This window comes from Solea solea, chromosome 15 (assembly GCF_958295425.1).
Source record: "Solea solea chromosome 15, fSolSol10.1, whole genome shotgun sequence".
Taxonomy (NCBI): Eukaryota; Metazoa; Chordata; class Actinopteri; order Pleuronectiformes; family Soleidae; genus Solea; species Solea solea.
Window position 1 is genome coordinate 11,196,096 of NC_081148.1, and position 12,639 is coordinate 11,208,734.

General features: G+C 41.7%; 1 protein-coding gene across 1 annotated transcript in view; it reads right to left on the bottom strand.

Annotated features, from left to right (window-relative positions):
• Window positions 1-998: 998 nt before the first annotated feature.
• Window positions 999-12,639, bottom strand: part of ttc7a (tetratricopeptide repeat domain 7A) — a 53,018-nt gene continuing 41,377 nt past the window's right edge. Inside the window, exons 20-21 of the mRNA XM_058651177.1 lie at window positions 11,943-12,145; window positions 999-3,159 (exon numbers count right to left, since the gene is read on the bottom strand). Coding sequence (XP_058507160.1) covers window positions 2,941-3,159; window positions 11,943-12,145 — 422 coding nt within the window. The 3' untranslated portion in view covers window positions 999-2,940. The remainder of the gene's footprint in view (window positions 3,160-11,942; window positions 12,146-12,639) is intronic.

Genomic DNA, 12,639 nt, shown 5'->3' on the forward strand with positions numbered 1-12,639 from the left:
GGTGTGTTCATGTGCCTCTCATTGCCACTGTGTGCGTGCATCTGTGCTTGTATGAGCACACCATGTAATATTTCACTCCTTACCCACAGGGATTAGACCATTCATCTCCCAGAGCCCCTGTGTAGGTGTCACACACAGCGTTAATGAGGAGAGGATGGGAACATGGGAGAGCCAGAAAGCGAGCAGGGAAGAAATAAAAATAGATTTTTTTTTGTGGACTGCAGAAAAGACCTGACAGTGATCAATAATTCCTGCAAGGAAATCGAAATATTGATACATGAAAGATTTTCATGCTGGCATTGTTGGGAGGGTGGAGGTGGGGCTGTGAGGTTTTAAAATAAGGTGGGTATTATGTTTCTGTAGCCCTACAGGGGGACAAAGGGATAAGAAATGGTGAATTTGCTGAGAGCAAAGGCAGGGACTCTTCCCATAACACAAATCAATTTGCACCCGGGTGAGACATTGATTACAGCTGGCTCATACCGTACATGGTAACAGCAGACATCAAACAGACACTGTCAGGCCTGTAAAACAACACAACAGGGGCATTATCTGCCGTGTGTGTGTAAGTGTGGTGTCGGTGGGGGTGGGGGGTGGGGTTTGTTGTTGAGCAGACCAGATATCTCTCCCCTTCCCCAGTTACTCAAACAAGGGGATGGCTGCTAGGCAACCAAGCCACATCACATCACATCAGGCAAGCTGGGAGAGAGCAAGAGACATAGAGAGATGGTGGAGAAAGAGAGAGATAGAGGGAGGGAGAGAGGGAGGAGAGGGAGTTTGGAGGCAGAAAATTGTGCTGGCAGTATTACATAAGCTGGCAGCGCGGTCCCACAGCTCACATTAATGTGGTTAGGCACTCGGAAGTGATGTCCATTAGTCACAAGTGACAAGGCAGGTGAAGGCGCGGCATCCAGCAGTGATTTTTTAAAAGCTGTTGTTCATAATGGACACCTAAGACACACACACACACATAACTAATATAATAAGGCCAGATAACACCCAAGAGAGATGGTCTTCAATAAACACTCATACACATTGTGATGCAACATGTAAAGACACACTGTATGGAAACACACACGTGAAATGATCAGTGAATGTCTCTTCTAGCTGGGTGAAAATGGTGTACATGTATATAAATAATATACATACAAGCTGTGTCAATCAAAAAAAAAAGACATTCAAGATTTAAGATGGAGTGGAGCGTCTGTACATAATCCAACATACATTTTACCCCCCCAGACACAAACAGGACATCACTGTGATTGACTGTGGTTCTGATTATTACTCACATTACGTCACCTGCCATTGGCTGTGAAAGAAAACACTACACAACCTAAAACTCCATGGGAGATGTACGTTGATTCAGACCTTATAACAATATTATTTCCCCATATGTCTGTGCAAAAATCCTGATCGTTTCCATCCAACATGGAGATAGGGATGTCCCGATACAACTTTTTCACTTCTGATACGATACCGATATTGCAGCCTTGAGTATTGGCCAATACTGATATTGATCCGATACGATATCAGCACAAATCATACATACTTGAATTGCTTATTTTGTAGTGTGGAATGTTAGAATAGGCTTGATCAAGTGATATTAACAATATTAACAACAACAGAGAACAATAGTCAGCATCAGTGGGTATAAGAAAAACTGAACCATTTATTATTAACCAATGGGTTACATCAATTTTAACCTTCATCATGAAAATATTCGTTTTTTTGCCATGTTAATTTCATACAGTCTACAGTGAATTTCATCAGGAGGAAAGTACCAAGGGCTAATGGGGGTGTTTGCAGAGCACCCTAGTTTCACAGGTAACAGAGTGTCTTCAGAGAACACCCCCCTTGTTTTCACTATTTTGGATTAGCCCAACCCACACACTGTGAGTGACTCGTCCCGCAGGTAAACCCGAAGCCCGGGGACCGGCCCGCAGACGTACTTAGCTCCTTGTGTGGAGCTTCAGGACACATTTAAAACACAGAAGGCTCTTGGCATGGCTGGTTTTGGGGGTATAATTAACAAACGGAGGCTGTTGGAAGTCGACAGGTGGCGCTGGTTTATAAAATAATGTTGTTTTAGCAGCTCGCCTCAGCGTGAGCTAGCGTGGTGCTAACGGCTACCTACCACGTGATCACAACGAGCGCTGCTGGATAGAAGTGCTGGAGAGTAATGGGCTGCTTGTATCGGAGCGCTTATATCAGAGATTTTAGAGGCAGTCCGATATAATCCGATACTCGTTTTTTGGCTGATATCGGACAGATATCCGATAACAAAATCGGATCGGGACATCCCTACATGGAGATGCTAGGAATGTACAGCTTAAGTATTACTGTAATAAATTAAAGTCTGACAGTGATACACACACACACTTACAATAACACAATTAACAGTCAAAGTGAAACATAACGTCTTTCATGTCCTATTACAAAACGTCTACTCTTGAAAGAAATATCACACATTTAAGATTTGCCATGAATTTGAATGGAAACCAGGTTGCTGACCTAGTCTTTCAATCCATCTGTCTCGCTGTTAATCGTGCAACTGTCAAACGGGTCAGTTGACTGGCTTTAAACTTGGCAGGGGTCTTACTGAGTGCACCAGTGTGTGCAGTGTGGTAGAAATGTGAGAGACATATTGCTAAATGAGCCACTTCAACATGCCTAAAGACAGCCGTGCCAAAAGAGAGGCTACACAAGGCAAAGTGCCATGCATGTGATTCTGAGTCAGTTGAAGCCTGAGATGCTGGTGTCGCACTAGTTAAACTACACATTCAGACAGTTCATGCAGTAAAAACTCTTTCCCAGTGGTATCCGTTTTCTCTTTCCAAAAATGTCAAACTATTCATCTGAGGAACATTGTCCCAACTAGCACACATTGACAGTGCAATTAATATTAACTTTATCTGAGACCACCATCACAGCCCAGACCCCTCATAGCTCTCTGGGGACGATGGTGAAAGGCCGGATGGGACAAGACGCCTCGAGCTCCAGTGCTGTTAAGAAGCAGTCGGGGGCCTGGCCGGCAGCTCGAGACTGCAGAGCCTCGCCCAGGCAGCTCCACGCCTCGTGTGAGGTGCTGTGGACCTGGACTGCGTCGCGCAGGACCTTCTCGCCAAGGTGGACACGCCCACTTTTCACAAGCAAACGACCCTAGACGGACACATGGACGGGATGGAGAAAACGCAAAGTCAGTTCAGCAGTAAGTGCACACAAATTACATTTCAGATGTTAATAGAAAAATGTATGTCCCATCTTTGGGAACAGTATGACAAACAATATTGTTTTAGTGTTTTGAATCCACTTAAAACTCAAATTTATAAAACTACACGCTGGTTAAAATTATTTCTGTGGCTGATTTTGGAATAAAGGTATGATAAAGTTACTATAACAGTGCTGTAAATTACACAAGTATTATTCAATTGTTCAATTTGTTCAGTGAAAACTCAAAACACAAATATTAAACCTGCTTTTTCATTCTAAATATCTAACATTACACACTTTGCTTTGTTTAATAAGATCAACTAGGCAGACGGTGGCTTTTTACAAAAAAAAAAAAAAAAACAAATTGGGGATTATTATGTCTGCTGCCCTGTGGACTCAGTAGGTACAAAACGATGACAAAAAGCAATAACAGCCTAACCAAAGTGTTATCCCTAACCATAACCATACCCAGTTAATATTACTTATTACTAAACTTAACCAGTTCTTCAGAAATGAAGTTCTATCTTATCAGGACACACACATACTGAGGCGGCCTGAGGTCAGACAGACAAGCCTTATTATGCTCATCTAGATTAATTGGGCTGGAATTCACATCGCTGTCTCGCGGCTCTGATGCAACTTGCAAAAAGTAACACACACACGCACAAATCTAGTTTCCATGACTTCAGAGGACTTACATTCATTTCCTGGAGACTAACCTTAAACTCACCCTTATCTCATCCTAACCATACGACATGTCTTCACCTTACATTGTAATGATTAACGTTATAGCGACTTCCCTTTTTTTCCCCATGAGGAAGACAAGTCCCTGTTATGTGACTGTGTAAATAGATGTAGGTCCCCACAACAACATGAATAATACAAGGAACACACACACACACATCATTGACACACAGTGCATTCCACAGCCCCTTACCTTAACATTAGCCACCACAATTAAGTGCTTAACCTTAACCCTTACCCTTACCCTAAGCCTAACCTAAACCCAATACTAACCCTACCCCTAAAACAAAGTCTTAACCCTTAAAAAGCCCAGAAAAAATGTCCCTACAAATATTTTTTTAAAATGTTTTTTTGGACCTTGCAAAATATAAATATAAATACAAGTACACACACACACATATATGTATATATATATATATGTATATATATATATATATATATATATATATATATATATATATATATATATATATATATATATATACATATACATATACATATATGTATATACATATATATATACATTATATATAAGTGTGTTTATGCATGCATGTGTGAATACCAAGGGTGTATGCCACTGGTTTGGCCACTTGCCTCTACATCTTTATGACTGTGCTCTCCAGTCTCCTGACTCACAGGTACTACATTGTTCCCCATTTCTAGCATGAACACAGTCGACTGTTGGGCTAACACACACACACTAACACACACTAACACACACTCTTCCATCTGTGCAGCTGCATGTCAGGTATGCTGGTAACCATGGAAAAGTGGATCCTTCAGGTTCAGGAGCTCAGTCAAATAAACTCCACCGTACCGTGTATACAGTACAAGAGGACACCCTGATACACACATACTGCACTGGCCACCCAGTTAACACTTAAAGAGAACATTTTGTGTTTTCTTTTCAAGAATAAGATAAGAAAAACATTTCCGTTTTCATCCAACTTGGTCTCAAATTCAAAATTTGCATGAAGTAGTTTGGTGGAAACACATCTTGACTGCTTCAGCGCTGCAGAAACAGATAGCCCGTCTCTGGTTTCGAATCATTAAATAAATTTATCCATCCACTCAGGCCACTGCTGTTTGGAGTCTCAGGCTATAGTTCAGTTCTGTTCGTTACACTTTCCATTTCCATTGTCAAACATTGTAAGGAGTGCTTGGTACCCCCAACAGAAGGATGCCAAAAACTGTGATGGTACGGGTGACTTATTTTGGTGCTACCAAGCACTCCTTAAAGGGTGGAGCTACACACCCTGCTGTGGAAAAGCAAGCCAGAAATCATTCCAAACCACACCATGCCAATCTGAACTGCCCTTGGTGGAAACAACACATCAAATACACAACTATTCCTTTAAGTTAGACTCAAAAAAAGCTCTACAGACCCTGCTGACCAAGTCCTTTAGGCACTGAGAGACGCCATGTCCAAAAGTGCTTCCAAATGCCATGCCAAGGTTGTTCAGTGTCATCAGTGTGTTGTCGTAAATGATGCTAAAGAGAATATAGGTGCTGTATACAGTTACTGTAAATGCAACTGAACAGATAAAAGAAGTAGACACATGAACAAACATTTTTAAATTCCTACTGTTTCTGGCACCGCACAGATAAAACTGGTGTCTAATGTTTTTTTGCTTTAATTACTCTGAGCCATCTGTCTCCAGTTTTACCTCAACAGATCCTATCAGGCTTGGCAGCATAGGTTTGTTTCTTGTCATGCCATTTAAGCACGAACTGAACTGAGCCGAGCCAAACTGAGCAAGTGGGCAGCGGCGTTTCAAGTTAAATTTAAGCCGGCGTTTGAAATGCTGTAACACAAAACACCCATAGCGTTTAAGTAAGTGCTGCTCTGTCAGCTTGATCAATCGAAGAGAACGGAAGCTTCCTGAACAGAGATTTGAGTATTGGGAAATAGTTTTTTTTTATTATTTCATACTATTCAAAGACAAAACGAGTCATTTGTATGGGAGTACCAAAAATGATTCTGCCTTAAAGTGAACATTTACATGTCTCATTAACTCAAATATTGAAAGCTACTGATTGAAAATGAACCACCTAATTCTTGGAGGCACTACTGGAGAATGATTATGGGTGGAACTTCTTAAGCAGAAGCGGAAGCAGCAGAAAACTGCTGTAGTTCTTTCTAGTGGTAAAACATGGTGTGTGGCTGGAGGATAGTGCTGCTCCTGCAATGCATGAGCCTCCTGCAGCTTGTATAACACCTGATGTAGAAACTAAAACCCAGACTTGGTTGATTTTTATCTATTTTATTTCATGTGGCTGCAATTTTGGGACATATGACTAAATCAGTTTTTGTACACTGTCTCTGATCTCAACCATATGTGTGAGCGAATGTGTCCAGTGTCTGATCCTGTAGTGTTTAAATGTGTGTGTGGGTGTGGGGAGCATGTGCCGTGCACCCCCGAATTACTTCCCACATTCTTACCTTTCTACAGATTATAGCATATGCACACTGCACGTGAAGAACAGTGTGGAAGTGGCCATGACACGTACACACTTGCAAACACACGTACTCACATGTAAAGAGAGCAACAGGAGGAGAGGAAAGGAAAGACCACAGAGGACAGGGAAAAAGAAGCAATGAGGCAAGGGAGCGTGAGCAGAAGAGAAAGAGCTAAAATTGGAGCAATGAACAGAGAAAAAGAGAGGCGTCAAAGAAAAAGGAAAAAATAAGTGGGCCTTGATGAGCCATACATAGCAACGGAGGCACCAGTCAACTCCCAATAGTCTCTGTTTGCAAATGTTTTTTTCTACCTCTTGTCTTGTCTCTCTCTCTTTCTCTCTCTTTCCTTTACTCTCTTCTTTTTCTCTCTCCCTATGTATCGGTGGTTTTTGGAGGTCTTGCTCAACAGAATATAGTTCCCCGGTTGCTAGGCAATCCCATAAAGTGGCGAGAACGAGCAAAGTGTTATAAATAATGTATTTGCATTATCTAATCAGCTGACAACCACCCCCATCCACACAGAGAAAGTGAGGGAGAGGAAGAGAGAGAGAGGAGTGATGGGGGCATTTGATAATTGGAACGCGATTAATTCAATGAGCACAAGTCCTCGTCCTTGAGAGTACGCATGCATATGTGAAGCTGCATATGAATATTCCTCTGTTCAAGAGGAGGAAAAGCATGGAGAGAGAGTGTGTGTGCGTGTGAGAGAGATAGACAGAGAGAGAGACTCAGAGTAGGCTTCACTACACAACAGGACGAATGAGATGTGGAGAGTGTTGGGAGTGGGTCAGATTCATTTCATACCATAGCCAGAAGCAAGGCTGGGCTGTGTTTCAGGATCAGTTATCCATGAGAACAGACACACATGCACCCCGTGCCAAACATACACACGTCAACCAAACCCTTCGATGGGGTTAAGAGACAGACACATTTGTAAACGCTGACCTGGCACATGCCACGAAAGACAAACGTGGACTGCAACAAGCAAGACATAAAAAAAAGCTCTCGGTCGTTAATAGGGTTAGAAATATCCAGAAATAGCCACACTATCAGTTTCATTACCATCATTAAAAAAGAAAACCCTGCTGCACACATTACAGAATATGAAATATACCTTGTTTAACACCAAGCCTGTCCCTTTAAGAAGGTGGCCTTGTGATTATTTATGAGAGGAAATGTGGGTAATGAAGTCTGTGAAGAAGTTGTTTTTAGCCGCAGCCGGAGAGAAGTGGAGCATGTGTGCTTCATGTTACTCATCCATATTCACCACAGTTAGTCACAGTCGGAGCAGTGAGAGGGACATGTTCCATGTTCTCCACGTCCAACCAGACTGCTTGTTGTTACACCACTGACGAGCTGAGCTAACGTCGCTCCAAACGCAACATCTGATGTGTGATTCTTCTCTTTAACAGAGAGAGAAAACCGTTTCCGTTTGCGTCATGAGGAATGGGCAGGAGCTGTCGGTAGGCTGTCAAGAAAAAAGTAAACATTCTGAGGCTAAATGGACTGTATATCTTGATATTTCCTAAAATGGAACCAAGAGACAGTACCTGCAGCATTGTTGCTGCCTTCATATATTATGTTTTTATGTAATTTAATTCATTCAAGTTCCCCCTCTGAACCCTAGTCTGTCATTTATGAATTACACAATAATACTGTAAAATTGTGAATGTTTCAAAATATCAAAAGATAAATGCACACACACAAATGTGTTTTTTGTGCTTAGTGAGGACACCTCAGACATAATGCATTCCCTAGCCCCTAATCCTAACCCTAACCTAAACCCAATTCTAACCCTAATCCTAAAACCAGGTTTTAGGCTTAGTGTGACAACCAGCCAACATGACCTCACTTTCCCAAAATGTCCTCACTCTTTTAGGTTTATACATTTTTTGGTCCTCACAAAGATACCCATACAAGAACACACACACACACACAGCATACCATCGGCCTATAATGGTTTCCCTGACCATCACACCCTCATCCATCCAAAAATACTCTAAAACCAGCAGCTGACCACAGCTGTGAATCTTTCAGACACACACACACACAAATGCTTATGTCATGCAATTTGATTATAAGGGCAGGTTTAATAGCGATTGAATTAAAACACAAAAGCAGAAACAAGCCGTAAACTATATCTTAACTTTAATGACAAACCTAAATGGCTCTTGAAAGTTTGAAAAATGGATCTACTTTAAGTTTTTGGACAGAGTTTCATAGTTGGCCCATTTCTCAAGAATTTTATTGCCAAGTACTTCCGTGCAGTGACTTATCAATTTACAAACGGTTGCCTAGCAACTAAAAAGACAAGTCACTGCTCCCAAAACATTTTATTTGGCAAGAAATGTCATTCCCAGGAAAAAAAAGAAAATAAAGTTGTTTGAAAAATTATTTAGTTTCTGAGAGACTTTTCTCATTGCTACATGTTGTCACGCAGTGTTCACGATCAAAATCTCCCACAAGAAAAACGAAATTTAAAAATAGACACACGTAATATTAAAGGAGTACGTCTTTTTATACACATGTATAACATACAGTACACTACTACGCCGATATATAGCTATAACACACCTAAAGCATTCAGGAGTAGTACAGTATGTACTTTGCAGCATAATGGCTGTAGAGATGATATTCTATCATCCAAGAATATCAGAATTCCCCCCAAGGCAGAGCAGAATAAATGGGCCACTGGCACACAAAGTGTCCACAGCATAAAAATAAACGCACGGAGCCGGAGCCACTGGGTAGCAGCAACTGTAAGTTGTATTCTTGCAGACTGATGCAAGCCAGAAATATGGGCAGTGTTCCAATTAAAATGTCCTGCACACACACGGCTCCAACACAGAGTAAGGTTGGCGACTGCTTCATTAGTGACGTGTAATCACGTCTGTTAGACTTTCTTTTATCTGACCATCATTCCTTACTAGACCTGGTACTGTCATTGTGTTCTCTTTAAAGGGTTTAATCTTTGTCTCATCAGATCTTAGAATTTCTTACAGCTTGCCCAAAACTTCAGTATAATAGGGGACATTTTGAATCTGCCTTGGCTCTTTGTCTGGTCAGATGAGTCCACATACGCCTGTTCTGTTCTCTCTTTGTCTGATGTAATTCAAGCGAGGGTAAGCAACATTAAAAATGTGTCCATGAAACGAGACAAACAGAAACACGTTTTACAACAAAACTACAATATCGCCCGTGATAATCTACCCGATATATAATGTGTGCTATAAGTGTTAGAATGAATGAAAATAAATAAATTAAAAACTGGTGAAATAACCAGAGCTAAGTTCATGGACAAGGGTGAAGCGAGTAGATGAGCCAAAACTAGGTGGAATGCGAATACACGACTTCATGAATATGCTAATTGCCATGTTGCACTTCCTCAACTACATTGTACAGTTTAATCATAAAGAGTTGAGCCATATACTCACATACTTTTGACCTAGTTCTGTTAACTTAGTCATTATGGTTAAATGAGTGTAGATTGAATGTGCAACTACTGAAAATGTCTGGAAACTTTATGGAACAGCTGTACGTAGAGCTTATTATACAGTATATATATAAAAAAATAATAATAAACAGTACTTGTGTGCCACTTACATGGAGGACGGCAGTAATTGGCACACATTACACATTAATATCTGTAACACATGTGCACGCACACTCACATGTATACACACATATACTAGGGCAGACAGCTATACTGAGAACACACAGCTGCCCCCATAAGAGACCCAGAGTAGGACAATGCCAGCTGGCTTTGTTTCAACTTCTCACCCCCTGGGATTGGTTCTCCCACAGGCCAAATATGGAAGAGACACATACCCCTGTCTAACCCAATCGATGTACACACACACACACACACACATTCTTGTACAGCATTTTTAGTAAGGACTCTCATAGACATAATGCATGCCCTAGCCTGTAACCCTAACCTTAACCACAACCAGTAAATGCATAATCTTAACACACACACACACACACACACACACAGAGCAAGATTAAAAGCATGAGCCTTATGTGAGCATGAGGTCGTAGTACTAATTTGAAAAATATCAACCAACACATCTATAGTCACCATGGAGACCAGATTCATGTGTATGTGCATGTTGTGTGTAAGCAAGTATCAGATTTGAGGGATTCCCCGCTCTGCTCCATTCACCATGACAACAGAAAGAAAGGTTCAAAGGTCAGAGCATCTGCTGTTAATCCAGCGGTTCAGACAGACTAGCAGAGAGTATGGGAGTGGATGAGGTGGGTGAGTGGGGATTGTTTGAGATGGAGTGTGTGTGTGTGTGTGTGTGCGTTAGAGAGAGAGAGAGAGAGAGAGAGAGAGTGACCGACCGTGAGAGAGGGTCTTCTCGGATGAAAGGAATGTGGGCGAGTGATCAGGAAAGACAAAAAGCCAGTCTTTAACAAGCAGTCGAGATTTGCTGGTTACAGACAAAAATCGTGTTCCTGTTTTCTACAATTTCAGATTTTGACTGATGACTGAACCTTATAGTCTTATTGTGAAAATGACCACAATCCTGACACAGTATAATCTGCACATGGGAGAAGAGGGGTGATTATACGCTGAGATTATTACAAGCCTAAGGGACACCACTGACCGTTAACAACAACAAACTCACTTAATAATTGCTGCTGAATAACACATCAAGAGTGGAAATGTTATTAAACAATGTCTTAAATAGACTGCAGACATTATTGTATACATGATGATAAATCAAATGATAAAACATTTTTTTACAGCATGACAGATATTATCTGTTGGCCATCTAGAATTACACAAGATGGACAATGCAAAAGTATATGAAGGTGACAAAAAAAAAAAACAGTTAATATAAGCAGGAAATTGCCATCATGTGATGTACGGTCTGAAACCCAGACTGACTGTATGTAATTCCCCCGTGTGTGTGTGTGTTTGTACATGTCTGTAGTGGTCTGTGAGGGCATTTCAAAACAATTCACAACTGATTTGTGAGGTTGTTTTACCTGGTCCTCATAACTTAAAGGGTACTGTAGTTGTACTGGTAGTTGCACTGTGCGTTTGAGAGAAACCGCTGAGAGTTAAACCTTAAAATGTGTTGTGTGATAATTTGATCGTTTAATGATTTCTACCAGTTCAAATGGAATAAACGTGGATTTTAAAGATTGACCCACGTGAGACTCGACTGAGTCCTGTGTGTACTTCGCATTTGATAAGAAGCGCTAACAGAACTGAAATATGCATACTTATTTTCGTGGATTTTAGAAAAACCATTTAAATTAGTTTGCGTCTGTACATGCCTAAACTGAGTTACTGTAATGTTTTCAGCTCTTGTGTAAAAGAGTGTAATGCAATTTCATGAACTCAAGTGTATCATTTCAAGCGTGTGCATGAAATGTGTGCACAGAAGAGTGTGAGCAACTTACACCAGCCGAAATCTGATACCATGATATGAGTGGGGACACTTAACACAAGTGAACTGTTTAAATTGCAAGTGCATTTAGCAGCCGCTGATGCTTCCATTGTCTCTCTCACCATGTGCACCAGTATGCGCTCTCCTGTGGGATGGATGGCCAGAGCTTCATTGTACAGGCCTTTGGCTTCGTCCAGTTGGCCCCGGAGCTCGGCCAGGCGGCCCCGCTGCAGCAGCACCGAGTGTGAGTTGGGGAAGATCGCGCTTGCCTCAGCTATGCAGAACTGGGCCTCCTTTAGCCGTCCATCTGCCATGAACAGCTCTCCTGCAGGAGGAGGAAGATGGGACACAAGGTTGACAGGGGGTGAGGGGGGAGGAGAGAGAGAATACAGAAAAGGGTATCAGGAAAGGACGGTTGAAGAGAACAGGGATAATCAGGGACAGAGAATGGAGGGGGAAAATATCATGAATCCCCGCAGTAGTAAGTGAAAGTAACAGATGAGTTGACAGTGAGTTCAACGGCATCATGTTAAAATGTAAACAGTGCTGCACTCAAATACAAAAAAACACAGACGGATGAACGCACACACACACACACACACACTGGAGCGAGTGGGAGCAATAGAGTGCCTGGGAAGTCAAGAGAGTCTTGCCTAAATATGGCCATCGCATACTAAAGCTGCCTGCTTCCTTTCTCTGCTGCTGCTGGGATGATGACGACAAACCCCACCCCCCCACCACACACACACACACACACACAGAGGGACACAACCCTGAAGATGGAGCTGACCACTGCGAGGACAGGATGCTGTCATTCAT